The 15,902-nt window shown below is 36.8% G+C and overlaps 1 protein-coding gene across 4 annotated transcripts in view; it reads right to left on the bottom strand.

Annotated features, from left to right (window-relative positions):
* The window catches only part of LOC139144929 (G protein-coupled receptor kinase 3-like), a 152,221-nt gene that overhangs the window by 37,207 nt on the left and 99,112 nt on the right, over window positions 1-15,902 (bottom strand). For 3 of the 4 annotated variants that reach the window (XR_011554875.1, XR_011554876.1, XM_070715762.1), the window contains exons 9-12: window positions 14,341-14,437; window positions 11,955-12,036; window positions 8,179-8,512; window positions 2,584-2,650 (exon numbers count right to left, since the gene is read on the bottom strand). Coding sequence is in view for 1 of the 4 variants with exons in the window: in XM_070715762.1 (XP_070571863.1) it covers window positions 2,584-2,650; window positions 8,179-8,512; window positions 11,955-12,036; window positions 14,341-14,437 (580 nt within the window). In the remaining 3 variants the exon portion in view is untranslated. Of the gene's footprint in view, window positions 1-2,583; window positions 2,651-8,178; window positions 8,513-11,954; window positions 12,037-12,513; window positions 12,596-14,340; window positions 14,438-15,902 lie in introns of all 4 variants that reach the window. The other variant, XR_011554877.1, reaches the window with a different exon arrangement.

Raw genomic sequence — 15,902 nt, 5'->3', positions numbered from 1 at the left:
ATACCTAGGGAGACTGGTTGATAAACTTTGCATTAAGGTAGTTCACACCTCGAAAGTAAAAGCCGGGAACTTTTGCTCAGACTCATTCTCTTTCAACATCAAGAGTGAAAGTTGAAAAATTGGGGACAGCATGCAAATTTGGTACTAGGGAAATGAATTATCCAATAATTAACAAACTTGAAATTCAAAATGGATGCCTTCCCTGTGTTAACGCTATGAGGAAAAGTAAAAGTTTTGATTTTCACAAAAGTAAGCCAGTGATAACTTTGTTTACTCCATCAGCTTTGGAATGAGCCCCCCCGCAAGTGGTAGAACAAACAGATATTGTAAAAATTTGAGCGCCCACATATCTGTCCTCAAGGTGCATTCATAGAGTATGCCAGAAACATGTATGCGGCATTACTAGAATGGGGGAATTCTACATTCTGCATGTGTGACCAAGTAGAAGACTGAATATCTTGTATCAAATGATGATAATCTATTAAAATCTGACAATCATTAATGATAGTGTCATACGGAACAGTAATGGTGCTCCCTTTATGCCTAAAACGTGACAGGTATTTATTTCATCTGAATTGATACACTTGTCAAGATTCATTTCACACTACAATTATGGTAGCTTTTGCCAGATTCCTCAGCCCTGCTACAAGTTTTCCAATCTCAGTACGTCATCTTTCGTCAGAAGAAAAGTTGACAGTGAACTCTTTAAACAAAAATGGGACAATGAAAATGTAACAGAGCTGATTGAAAAACATTTATGACGATAACTTGTAATCCATCTTTGACACCAAACCAGTGCTGATCTTTGCGCACACTCAGGAAGCAAACGACTGTTATATTCTTTGAAAGGACAGTGTTAACAGTGATTCTTTTCCCAAAAGTGAAGCCTGACTTCCTTTCAAAATGTCAACTCGGCAATTTACTGGAATCAGCATTGGAATCAATGCTATTTTGGAAAATAAAATGATATTGCTATTCGGAGACAATCACCAAACTGTCAGCATGTTTCACTTTTAATATGGATCTTCAACTACATGGAACTGGTAAGATTGCAGACTTAAATGGTTTTCTAATTTTCTCCAGCACTTCTTACCAGGCATATCATTTACGATGTCAATCTCCTAAGTTTTTCTTGCAAAATTTTCAAACTGTGCCCCTCCACAGTCTTTAAGTTTCTCCACAGGGCTCAGCAGACAGCCATTTTCTCTTAGATTTGTCATGATTGTCTATTCTTTGCAACCTCTTTAAGGTAGCTAGATACCTTATTGACACTTTCAGATTTTTATTTTTTCTCAGTTATAGAAGTCCCAAACCCCAATAAAGTATATATTTTCTGAAAGCCCTGATATTGGGAAATTCGACCGTGCACAGTACACAGTCATTTTTGCATAATAGTCACGTGATAAGCCTTTTGCTGAGCCTTCTAAAAATCAGTTTTCCTCCCTTTAGCGAATATACTGTACGATTTCCGGTTGAAGTTTATGCATTGACAAGCCTTAAAAATACCCTTCAAATCTGTGTGGCATGACCGAAAGGTGATAAGCTGACAACTTCTGGGAGTGAGTGTCTGTACAAACAGCTGAACCTTACAAAAATTTCCTACAGAACCCTGCAATGATATATGAGTTCCCTGAACTTGTAGGATTATCAGTGGCATTTTGAACATGGTTCCCCAAAGCATAATATCATCCTTCGGAAGTCCCATGGCAATTTCTATGAGTGAAAACTTAATTATACATAAGGTGTATAATGTTGTGTACTTCACTTCTGACTTAAAGGCGGAGCCTCCCTTTAAAAGGACGCCAAGGTATGGCGGCGTTCATTGTGTAAGCGGACACCAAACAGGCAACAAGCGGGCACACGCTCCAGAAAATGCCACTTTTTAGTTTTTCCCCGGCCGCAAAAAAGACAGACAGATTGCCAAGTGGTCAGCGCGAAGCTGCTGCCGATCGAACTCTGTGGTTATATTTAAAGTCTAACGCGACTGGAAGACAATTTTTTAGGAAATTTGAGCGTCTGTGGTGGGGATCAATGACCGTTGGCGATTTGAACCGACCGTCAATCAATAGCTTGCATAAACTCTGTTTGCAGGATTAGCAAAATGTGATAAAAGTTTGAGATCAGTTTGTGTAATCAGTGTTATAGAAATCAAACATCATACTGGCCAAGCGTTTGACTGGGAGGAGAACTCCACTAATGCGAAAACCTGGGATTGAAAAGTGCGGCTTTAAGGAGAAGATGGATAAATTCAGTCTTCTAATCTGAGTTTCTTTGTACAGAAATATATCTTCATGGTCTAAGCCATAAATGAATTTTTCTTGATGTCACCATTTTTGTATCATTTTTTCTCCAATTCTGTAATCATTTATATATATGGACATGCTCATCGTCCGAAATAAAGAAGTAATAATATTAATAATAATAATAGTACCACACAATCCAACAGGATTATCATGGGATATTTCTGTAGAGATTGCACAAGGAATACAAAGTATCAAAATAAATCTAAGGTGGCAGAGATGACAAAATACTTAATCACAAGAGCAAACACAATAACAAAAGGAACCCCAGCAAGCCACTTACCATTGTCAAGGTCATTCTGTCTATTTCATGTTTGTCTTTAGTTTTATGCTGCCTAAAAGGACTGTGACTGGATGAGAGAGGAGAGAAAAAAAAACACAGTGAGAATTGATACGTTACAGGTGCCTTGTTGGGGTTTAAATCTACCCATGTCCTTGCTGTTGACAATTTTGCCTTACAGGTGATAATCTGACACCTTGCGGGAGTGAGTGCCTGTACAAACAGCTCTGATGAAAGACCATGCCAGCAAATAACACCAGTGGGCAATATTGGTTTTAAATTTAACAGGGAACTTATTAGAATCACAACAATTGTAAGGTTGTTGACCAGGGTGTTTCATCCCTCTCGGTGCATGGGGGGTGGGGGTGGAGGATGTAATTTCATATTTGCAGAAACAGAAATTCTAGCCACTGCATAACACAAGTAGGATGTCGTGAGCAGCATTCAACCATTCTTCATATTGCCCTGTGCCCATACTGTGCCGTTAACATCTCACACAAAGTAACAAACCTCCATTTCTACTGGGGGGGGGGCGGGGGAGAGAGGAGGGAAGTGTAATTTTTTTGTCATAATTTTCCACATTGTCTGCATCCTTCATGCATATTCCTACACTGTTAGTTTGTGGCAGGACATATTTTAATCAGGTGATAGACACACAGAACATGAGTCTTGATTTTGTGACGGTCTAAATGATGTACAGGTCTTTATTCTGAAAAAGAGGTTAAATCATATTTACAGAACATCTTGCTTTTCACTTGAAAGTGTTGTGAGTGCTTTGGATGTACCATTAGATCTGTGTAAATGGGTCAAGAATAAGGGAATTGAATTTCACACGGTACAGACTTGATTTTCCTTATCACAAGAAATTACGGCATTGTATAAACTTTCAGAATGACATGTTTCTCAAATCTGATTGATTTGATTGTTACTTGCAACAAAGTCAAGAAGTATTCTTCATACTCTAAAAATGCCATTTTTATAACAAAAAGGTTGTCACTTTTCTCCGCCATTATTTGAATACCCTATGACATGTTCTTACAGTTCATACAGTGCTCGGTATTTATTGTGTAAATGTGTTCAGGAAAGATAGAGAAATGGAAGATCGGAGTTTGTCAACTCTGAACTGTGTGTGTTGCTTTCTAAAAACCAGATATGAACTGAAAATGCTCACTTGTTCATTATATATCGCAGTTATGTGTAAATTTTAACCTTTGCCACATGTTTGCAACTTAATTGAAAATATTATGATCAACGTAATGAACACTAATCACCGCCGATTAGGTCTTGAAGTATACATATATGTAAGTAGCTGAAATAAAATATCAAAGTTCTTTTACTGCTGTTATTGTATCACCACTTTATATAGCAAGTGTAATTACCGTTGGCCAAGTCCTTCAAGCCATATATGCCGAGCTGTGAAAGCTCATTAGACATGCAAATTATAAATTAGCTGACATGAAAATGTGAAATGACTTTTGATATTGTTTTAACCTGGTATAATCATCAATGTACATAGCATGTTTTGTCAACTTTGATCTAGTAAATCCAGTATATATCCCTTATAAGCAAAGGTCATCAATATGTAAATAAGGAATTGGCTTAAGTAAAAATGCTCAATGATTTTCAACAATGTTGTATCATGGTATCTGCAGTATATGTAGCAAGTTTTGTCAACTTTGGTCAAGTTGATTCAGATATATATCTCTAATTAGGAAAGTTCATTTAATATGCAAATTAGGAATTGGCTGAAGAGAAAATGCTTAATGACTTTCAATAATATTGTATTATAGTGTCTTTAATGTACATAGCAAGTTTCATCAATTTTGATCAAGTCAATTCAGATAAATATCCTTAATTATGAAAATTCATTTAATATGCAAATTAGGAATTGGCTGAAGTAAAAATGTTTTTTGATTTTCAATAATATTATATCACAGTATCTTTGATGTGTATAGCAAGTTTCAACAACTACAATCAAGTTAATTCAGATATATATCCCTAATTTGGAAAGTTTATTAAATATGCAAATTCGGAATTGGCTGAAGTAAAAATGTTTAATGACTTTCAAAAATGTTGTATCATAGTAGCTTCAATACATGTAGCAAGTTTCATCAACTTTGGTCCAGTCAATTTAAATATATATCTCTAATTGGCAAAGTTCATTAAATATGTAAATTAGGAATTGGCTGCAGTTAAAACGCTTAATGACTTTCAATAATGTTAAATCATAGTATCTTTAATATACATACCAAGTTTGGTCGATTTTGATCAAGTCAAATCAGACATATATCCCTATTTAGGAAAGTTCATTAAAGATGCAAATTAGCAACTCTCTTTCTTGTCACCCCTTAACGGTTCCTACTACTGATATATCTTGGTGTGATCAACATTTGTAGCAAATCTCATCAAATTGTGTGTAGTCGTTTTAATGAATATCCGTTTTTTCTAAAATCATTAATTATGCAAATGAGCAAAAAGTATGCAAGCAACACCCACCAAAAAACTAATCAGTTCTTGCCATTTGCTAACTGAATCTATGTACCAGATTTGATTCTGATCTGATAAGCCGTTTTTGAAATATCGGACCAACAGACAGACAGACAGACAGACAGACAGACAGACAGACAGACGACAGACAGACAGACAGACAGACAGACATCGCTGCGACATATGCTCACGTGTGTAAACACATGAGCAAATGAAGAAAGAGCAAAAAATCAAGCTACACTTTAATTTTTACCATCCATACCTGACAATGGGTTATCAGTAGTTGCCAACAAGAAACAAAAAATACCAAAACAATCAGAAATGATTTTGTTAACTTGTTTTTGTGAATAAACAAGCCATCGCTGATGACACAGTCCCCACTTGCACCATTAATTGATATATACATGCACACTACAATACAATGTCTGTGTGCCAAGTTTGAACGAAATTTGTTCAGGGATAGTTGAGTTATGGTTCAAAAACATGAAAAAATCGCAACAAAATGGCCGCCCGGTAGCCATATTGGATCGTATCGCAAAATAAATTGACGTGCATATATATGCCATAGTATTTTATCTGTGTACCAACATTGAATGAAATCAGTTCAGGGATAGTTGAGTTATGGTTCAAAAATATCATGAAAAATTTGCAACAAAATGGCTGCCCGGCGGCCATATTCGATCGTATCGCAAAATAAATTGACATGTGTATGTATGGCACAGTACTTTATCCTTGCACACAGTTTGAAGAAAATTGGCACAGGGCTGACAGAGAAACGGCTGCTGACAGAAGGACACACAGATGCACGGACGGATGGACAGGACCATTCTATAAGTCCCTGCTGGACTGCGTCTGCGGGGACTAATAATCTCTGAGATGGTAGGAATTCAGAAATGATGATGGACTGACTCTCTTTTTTTCTTCCTGTGACGGGGTAATCAGACGTTTCAAGTACAAGCACACACACACATGTGGGTGTTAAGAGGATGGAGTATTCTCAGCTCAAGGGCAGTGCAACGGAAAAGTGAACGGAAGACTCACTTGCAATACCACTAAAGCCTAAGGAAAGTGAGCTTGTCACAAACTTATTGAAATCCCCAAAACCAGCTGAGAGAATATACAATATTCTGATATTTGGTGTGACATCATTAATCTAGAGCCACATAATTGTTGATGCTCTTTGGTTGTACAAAGTCTCCTGCATTCTGTACAGTATGACTGCGACACTTTCTTTTATAGCTTTCACCCCATTTTCCTGTATAATGGTCTTTTCCCCTTATTGGAAATATTGGAGATGTATTGAACTTGGGGGTGGGGGTATGGTGTAAACATGTTAAGTTCACTGGGAAGATTAAAGAAAGATTTTGAAAGGACGCCTGAGGTCATTTAGTATTTAAATGATAAACGGTCAAAGATGTTTGATTCTTGGGTTCAAGTGTTTGTTTTCGCGTCAATATACGATCCATTAGCTATAACGTTTCACTTGTCTTCTAGTATTTTGTTCTGTACATATAATCCATTTTTTCCAGCTCAAAAATTCTTCACATCAAAATGCCTAGTCTTCAACTTATCAATACAACTTTTGTGTGAGTGATGCCAAATATTATTGAGTACTGAATTTTAGTAAGGACTACAAAGAATTCATTTATAAAGAATAGCATTGCATACTGTATATCTGGCGTCTGCAAGGGTTATACTTTTTCCAACATATCTATGGGATAAGAATCAGCAAGTGTATTTGTTTTATAGAGAGGAAATAACGAAAATACTATCAAGAGTTACGGCTTTTAACACTGACTGAGCAGCAGGTATGTGAATGGTGATTGTAACAGCGTGACCTTCAGGTTGTGCTCTGTTGAGGGTCTGGACAGGATTAAAACATGCTGGGGATCACACTTAGCATTATTAAAATTCAACACTATCCAAGTCTGGGTAAGTTTCTATCTCTTTATGATGAAAGGCTGCCTATAGGGCAGGCAGATTACTGCTAGGAAGCAGGATGGGCCCATTATACCCAAGGTGTGCCTGTGTTTACTTGCACAAAAGGCGCAAAAAATGTCACTGTGATAGGTGATAATTTGAAGACTCAGCACAGATATTTCTAGACACTGTTAAAAATTCTGATCTTACTGTATAATTTTGTGTACAAATCAAACACCTGTACAGATGGCACTGTGGCCAGCAGTGGACAAGGAAGGTCGAACAGTGGTTTACGCAATAACCTTGCAGACGTGAATGACGTCAACTGTAGACTGCGGTAAACTTGAGGAGAAAATATGGTGGTGTTTTCACCGCATCACTTTCCCTAGATCTCAGTTGAGATGTTTGTTTGTTAAATTTGTAGGGGAAATCAATTTTTTGCACTCAAACATTCTACAAAGCAGTCTGGATTTAAGGTATCTCTCAGGGTTTTGCCTTTTTTGTAATTTCCTTCTAATTCTGAAATGAAGGACAGGCTGAATATGATTATCAAACACCTCGGGAGATGTCACAAAAATACAATATTCCCGCTGGAAGTTAACTGCTATTACTATAGTGTATTGAAGATCACATACAACATTAAAAAGGCCAGCAAGGTGGTGACACTCAAAGGGCTTTTACTAAAAGACATTTTCAAAGATGACATTTTCTTTTTCAAAAAAGCCGTAATTGAAAGAAAGATTATTTTCTCTCATGGCATATCTTTCAGCCGTAAGAACAGAGTCTCTACGACTCACTCCTGACATTCCTACAAAAGAGCAAGTCAACCCTTTTCATTTTACATTTTCTACAATCAATTAAGTCAAAATTGTTTGAGACTTTCTACTTTTTGGCCAAAAATTTCACAGATGTGATATTCTCGTAATAGAGTTAACTTCTAGAGCATTTAGCCAGACTGGAACACTCTTCTCAACTTCTCCGTTTAAACTTTTCAGCGCAAGACAGTCGACTGAATCCCAGGGTATTCAAATTGAAGGGCTGGACCCAATTTGAAACAAGGAGTGGACTGAGAAACTACAGATTATGTAAAACCATTGTATGTTGTTATATTTTCTTGCAGGTTGGCCTTCTGAAAAGTGGCCGACCAAATGACATGAGTTGCTGATTGTGAGATAAAGGTGGAAAACTCACCCTTTGAGTAATTTGTAAAGCATACATCCAAATGAAAACCAGTCTGCACTTGAGTCATAGGCCGTTCCTTTGGACAACACCTCAGGTGCCATGTAGCCGTGTGTTCCCACGCTGGCATGGGGCTTCTTTTTTGAGAAATCGCACGCCAGCCCCAGGTCAGATATTCTGACATGCCCGTGCTCGTCCAGTAAAATATTGGCCGGTTTCAAGTCGCGATAGACGACGAATCTGTTATGCATGTGTTCTAGTCCCAGAATGATCTCAGCCGCATAGAATTGCACTTGTTTTTCTGAAAACACACCGTGTTGCGACAGATGATAATGGAGATCCCCGCCTGTATTGGAAAAAGAAACCACATAACACAAACCATGTCAAAGTTCATGAAATGTCAAACCGATGATCTCTTACAAGGAGGTGGCATTATAGACGATACCCTTCCATTCTGTGACACACTGCAATCCTTGACACACAAACATTTTTCCCCCCATGTATCCCAAATATTTGGCTGTATTAATAACAGAGTTGACATGTGGTATGAGAGAAACTTGAGTCTGTACCAATTTCACTTTCGATGTAATTGGTGAGTGGTTGCAAATGACAGAGATGCTCAAACACAAATTATCACATGATTGTGTAATTAATTGTTACAATGTCTGCCCTTCTCTACAAAAAAATTTGTTTGTTCCTGTTCCCTTCAAAATGTTTTGAAATCTTAAGTTTGCTCTACAGGTACGGTAAAACTATGATTCTTTCAAGTCGGTGTATTACAGCAGAGTTGTAATTTGACTTTCAGGTAACATGAGCCTCGAAAGTGAAAGACTTAAACTTTTGCTTTCAACCATTCCCTTACTAAATTTGGAGTTATCTTGCAAAGTTCCATGTTAGAGAAACAAATTACCTCACATTTACTTGAAATTCAAAATGGCAGCAATGCCTTCATTAACTCTATGGGGGAAAACAAAATTTTTGATTTTTGATTTTCAAAAAACTATGACAGTGAAGATTATTCTTACTCGAATTTAAAATGAGCCTGCACATGCAGTAAATCAAGAAAGTACTGAAATAGTTTGTTAGTCCAAACATGTTTCCAAGGTGCATTCTAACCTAGACAAACTACATGACAAACACTGATCTGGACTTTCACAATTGCTCCATGCTGTTTTCAGATATGACAACACATTGATCAAATTCATAATTTTGTTTGTATACAAATATTTTTCACTATTTCCAGCAAAGTCTTGCACACAGGGCTGACAAAAGCCAGCAGCTGTTACAGAGTACCTTGTGTTTGGAGTGTTTAAATTCCAGTGATTTTTGGCAAAATTTGGAGCAGCCATAAGTTTCTCTGGATTCACCACAATCATTTACATCTTTATGCCATGTGGTCAGTAGATGGCAATGGTCCACTTGTTTGATATTAATATCAGTATTTTTTCCCCACAAATTCAATTTAGATGTTCTGGTCAACATTGTGAATGCTATCTAGCAGAACAGCCACTCAATTTTTATCGGTACAGCTACAACAGACAGAAAGTGTTGTTCAATTGATTGTTATAACAATGGCGTACATCATGCTTCGAATGACTGTACACTGCAAAAAAGAGTTCCACTGTTTCTCATAGAACGTATTGCCTATTAAAACATTTCCTCAAGCTTACAGAAATATACATACAGGTTAGCAGATGACAGAATCAAAGAGTGATGTTTTATTAAGATGCGGAATGATCAAAATCTTTTTCTATTCACACACAAAACAGCTGGCTTTGACATTTGAAAATTAGCAGTTGTCAAGGTGGAACGGTACATAAATTGTGTGTGAACATTGGAAATGTAAGTGTGTCACAGAGAGGTTAGTATCACACTGCAAGCATGGACATTGTTCATGGAAGCAAGCGTTTAATCAAGCGGTCCATAAACCAATGATTCATGGCTGATGGCGAACACCGACAAAGTGACAGTTGGGGACACTGGATTTTCTTTCACCATACAGACACAAATAACAAAAGGAGGACAGAAAGACACTATAAGGATAAACAACACCTGACAGGATATTAGCTTTGAAACCCTAAGGCCTCTGTAAAACAAAGACTTTCCACCTGTTGGACTGTGAAACACTTCGGTGTAACAGTGTTTTCACACTGTAGATATCTAAGTTTTGCATTTGAACAGTTTCATGAAGCAGAAGCTAGTGTAACTTAAATTAGAGCCCGGAAGGCATTTGTTAAAAGGTAATAAATATGATACCAGACATTTTCCCATGAGCATGACTCACAGAACTCATTTGATAATTTGTCAAGGTGAAAACAGAAGCTAACTTTTTCGGGTCAATGCTGGTCAACACTCATTGCATGACCATTGCTTTTTGAGATACAAAATGTCATATTGCAGACTCTTTGTGAATATTTTACTTCTTGCTGATGGTTTAATGAGAAGAAACTGGAGGAAAGTGAATGAGAGAACTCATAACTGTGACATTCAACTTGACCTAAAGAGACCACTCACACTGATGCACAGATAAGCGATGGCCGTTTCCTTTGTCAAATGTGTTTTTCAGTGAAGTGCAATATCTGCATAATGTTCCAGACTTAGGTACCAGTCTCAGCTACTGTGGCCTGATTTTGCATACTCTATTTGAAGCAAGAGCTTCATTTCAATGAAGAGTGGACTTTAAATTTTTTGAGGCGATTTTTGGTCTCTTTAAAGAATAACATGTAAGTGGTTCAGGGAGAATTTTCACGGTATTTTCTGGCTGTCTGCACCACTTGACTTGAATATGAATCTGTTTTTTGTGAACACACTGTCTTTTTTATTTTAAATCTCTCAGATTTGCAAGGGCAATGGCAACACTTGATAAAACTGAAAAACCTGATTTTTGTTTTTAACCACAGTCGGCAAATCAAGACAGAACCACAGTTAAACAGTATATGCCATCACAATATTCATTGACATTTTATATATGGCCAACTGGGCAGATAAAAAAACAAGGAGCTGGACTGGAGCCTTGTTGGACAGGACAAATATTCACAAGCTCTCTTTGGTTGGAGCCTTGTTGGACAGGACAAATACTAACAAGCTCTCTTCAGTAGAGCCTACATTCTAAATAATCACATTCACTTCACAAGTTCACCAATGAAAAGCAAATATGAATGATAAAAGGTGATTCCTATTTGCGATATATATATACATGTTTTTTAAAACAGATGTACGGAATTGTTGCAAAATGTGTCCCAAAAGTTGGACAAAAATTGAAAGGTTTTCAACTTTGAAACAGTGTTAGTAAACTGCAGTAAAAGTGCACTCAGTCAAAGGTAATTTTTCTATCCTAAAAAGGGGTTACGTTTAGTACTAGTAAATCTTGTGTGGTTTATGTGAGTTAGAACTTTGGAAAGACAAACCAAGGTATTCTCTCTGAGCAACAGGATAATTTGTTGGCTATTGAAGACAGAACATAAAACAAACTTAATATCAAATAACACGAAAATGTCAACATTTGCCTGATGGAGCCTGCTTTTGTAACTGGAATTTGCAGTGATGTGTCAGAGATACAAAAGTTCACGAAATGAGACAAAACGTAAAATAAATTGAAAAAAATAATAACACAGCTAAACAGATGATCTCTAAGTCCACAAACAGCATGAATGCCTTGGTTTGGAAAAAAAGGTTGAAAACAGAAAATGGAATCATGATAGTAAAAGAAGAAAAGGAAATGTTATGGATGGAGTGTGTGTTTTTTTTTCTAAATGTATATAACACACGCACAGTGAAACACGTCTTACCATTCATCAAATCCAGTATAAAACACAGCTTCTCTGGCGTTTGGAAGGCATAGGTCATACAGACAATGAAGGGACTGTCAACCTACAGGCACAAGACCACATTGTAAGAGAACAAGTCTCACGACATCCAAAGCCCTTCCAATCTAATCTAGCCAGTCTCCGAGCACAGATTAGACAAAGGACTAAAGAAGGATACGATACGTTGCAACCAAACAGATGGCACAGGCTATCCCCCCCTGATGGAGCAGCGCCAAAAACACGAACCTGTATTCAAGGGACTTATACCACAGGCACTTTTGTATGGAAAAACCCCACACTGGTTGCATGATATCAACAATTTGTGCTTTGGAGGCCAAAACCAATACAAATGTCCACATGGTACGATACGTCTCTGTACAGATATATGACTGCTTCATCATACACAGGTTCATGAGTAGGCACAGACCAGAGGGGGGATAGCTTGTCCATTGGACATAACAGACATTTGTTAGGAGGGGGAATTTTTATCAAAAAAACACATTCATCTATATTTAACTATCCATCTATCCTATGGCCTTACCACTCATCAAGTCCAGGATAAAACAGAGCTTCTCTGGCGTATGAAATGCATAGGTCATGCACACTACAAACGGACTGTCCACCTAAAGTCGAGTCAAGGGTGTCATAAGATCAGTACAGACAGTGCTTTGTCAACTGGTAATTCAAAAATAAAAACACAAATACAGAGCAACCCCGAGTCTGAAAAGTGGATGTGTACCTTGTCGTGTGCATTTACAATATTCAGTTTCATGCTTCATTTGTGGTTTCTGAAATGCTACTAAATACGTATCATATACGTTACACATGGAAGCATTTAAAAAAAAATTTGTATTTTTTACACTGTGAACCTTCCTTCTGGATGAATTCCTGGTGGGTTAGAAATACATTTTAGAAATTCAAATACTGGTGTGCCAGTATCCCAAGAAACTTTCATAAACAAATTTTTTGTTGTAAGCACAGACAAGCTATGACCACTGGGGGCTTTAGAATGAAAATAAACATCAGTGTGTACCATGCACTACTGGCAAACAGTTTAATCACAACAGCCCACAAAATAAAATAGGAATCGACTTTTTACACAAAAGAAAGATATTGTCCAACACAGTGGAAATGAAAGGAGAATGGATGTGCGGAGGTAGGAAGGGATTTACCATGGCAACTAAAGAATAACAAAAATATGCCAGATGCAAAAAAATTGTACTTTACATAGCTGTAGCCGTAGCAACATTACAAACACTGTATGCCATACTGGGGCTTGTGACACAACATTATTGTAACACACAAAAAGAAATATATTACACAGTCTCCTTGACTAACAAATTCAAATGAATGGACAGATTGTAATATGTTTGCGCTGAAGAATAATACAGCAATCTCTAACGTAGGAATTGCAACTTCTGGTTTCTTTAGAAAGCCATCTAGAAAAAAGCCAGGTGTCCACACAGATGTCAGACTTTTTTGAAAATACCATCTACATGCAATTAGAATGACAGATTCTTTCATGATACTCCTTGAAAAGTTTGATTGAGATGCTTCAGAGAAATTTGAATCATTTCAAATCCAGATGTTTCAAGCCTTGACTTGCCCATCTACACAGCAAATACTGCTACATTTTCCCCTGGTAGGAATTAAAAAATTGGTGCTTTTATGGAGTTCTTCAATTTTTTTACATATTACACATCTGGCAGAACTCATGGATTACAAAAAACAGCACTCAGGTGAGGTTGTGCAATAGGGAACTTTACAGCATTAAGACTTTCATAGACTGCCTAACTCCATATCATTCCTCTCGATTTGTCTTTTGCCAAGATCTTGTAAAAAGATAGTATCATTTAAAAATTTACCATCAACTATTTGTGTCTCCATTTTAGTGAAGAACAATTTAGCAAGGTCATATTGTCATTTACATTTTGTTTTGATGGTTTCGATGAGTTGAGCCAAGGTAAGTAAATTCTTTATTTTGCGTCCACAAAAAAATTCTGAAAAATAGGCATATAAGCAGTCAAAAACATGCCCAATAAATCTAACATGAAAATAAATACACCACTATTTCACTGTTTTCTCATACAACCTGCCCGCTCCTGTCACTGTATACTTCTAGCACAATTTTACCTCAGCATAATGATTGTAATATGATTGCAGTAAGAAAGTGATTTATTGCGATGTAAAAGTCATGATTTTGTTTTGTATAGTCAACAGTGGAAAATTCTACAAGAGAAGTATGTTTTTTCCTGGAAAACTCTAAAAAGCCTACGTGCAAACTGACGCAAAACAAGCTATTTACTTACTCTGGTCCTGTGCACGTTTTCTATATCCACTCATCAAGATAAAAACACCATGACCTTACCTCACTGACCAGAGACAGCATAATACGTTCGTTGAGAGCTAGTGTTTCACCTTGCTTCATTTTGATTCTTTTCTTATCTAAGCACTTCATTGCATACCTGTGATTACATTCAACAAAAAGACAGACAGACAGCATTCGATGAGGCAAAAATAATGGCAAGTGAGGTGTGAGACCTAGACAGTACAATGGAATTCATAAAGAAGGGAGGAAACCGACCTACACTTCTCTTCATCATTTTGATAAATTCAAGCAACTACTTTTTGTTAGGTTTAGTTTTTTGCCTTTAAATCTCATATTGTACAGGATAGTGTTTCATGATTCTGCTTATTTTCCCTAAATCTAACAGCAAATCATGCTGACAAAAAAGTTGTCAACATCATTTATGAAATAAGATATTTTCATGGATGAAATAAATAACAGTTTAGAAAAAGAATTTGGTGTTAATAGAGTTCATCATGTTAGATATCAGAATTTAAAATACAATTCCCCGCATTACAAAGTCAAGATGTCATATTTGATTTGTCTACACTGCTAGGAAGTTAATCAAAGCAACATCAAATAATTACACACTTGAAAAAACCCTTGAAAACAGGATTTGTCACAATATTTGATTTTTGTTCACATACTTGATCAATTTTTGCATGTGTATTTTCAATTTTTTTCAATAACAAACAAAATTCTGTTCCAGTTATAACAGCCTTTATTGCTCGGCAAAACTTTTGACAAAACATGTTCCAGGGTATACACAAGCTGCCTGCATTAATTTTCCATGGTCACCAGCTATTCCATGGTTGCACAACAGGCTTTACCTCTGGGATTCTCTATCCTTGAACTGTTGAAAGTGAAACTAAGGGAATAGCTCCCATGGTCATTGATAAGGTATTTTTGTTTGGAAAGACAAGCTCCTTTTTTACGTTTTCCCAAGATAGATCACCTCTGAAAGACATCCGCGTTTCAGATTCTACTGTTAGTAAGAATACCTTTGTAAACACGAGAATTATCACTGGGGAGTCTATTAATTTGTTTGTTGGAAACACTGGTGATTCTGTGAAAAAGAGAGAATGGAATTAGGTAGCCATTCTATAATTCACATGTGGGTTTCAGTTAGGATGCTGCCTTCTGGCAAAACCTGGTATTACTAAATTTTCAATGTTACTCATTGTCTCTTGCACAAAATAAGCTGTTGATAGAACCCTTTTCACACCCTCATATTCACACAAAAGAGGAGATGAAATGATTCCGATGAACAAACTGACGTTTCTGAGTGTAAAAGAACGTGGGCAATCTGTAATCAAACTCCGTTATATACTGCTTTCATTTTAGCATTAACAAAAACCTAACATTCTTTTCACTAGCATGATTTTGGAACTAAATGGAAGTCTCTACAATTGGCGCTGACACACACTATGTTCCTCTGTCTGAGTATATGCAAAGCAATGGTGCATCACATGTGGAATTGCATTCCTAATGTGTACTCCTTATTTTGTACAGACTTTATAACGTCGATTACTTGATTATGAAATGGCAAAAGTACATGCTATTCAAGTTATCATCCTACACGG

Source organism: Ptychodera flava, chromosome 12 (assembly GCF_041260155.1).
Source record: "Ptychodera flava strain L36383 chromosome 12, AS_Pfla_20210202, whole genome shotgun sequence".
In the NCBI taxonomy this organism is placed as follows: domain Eukaryota; kingdom Metazoa; phylum Hemichordata; class Enteropneusta; family Ptychoderidae; genus Ptychodera; species Ptychodera flava.
Note: the sequence above shows the minus strand (reverse complement) of the source record. Positions and strands in the feature narration are given on the sequence as shown.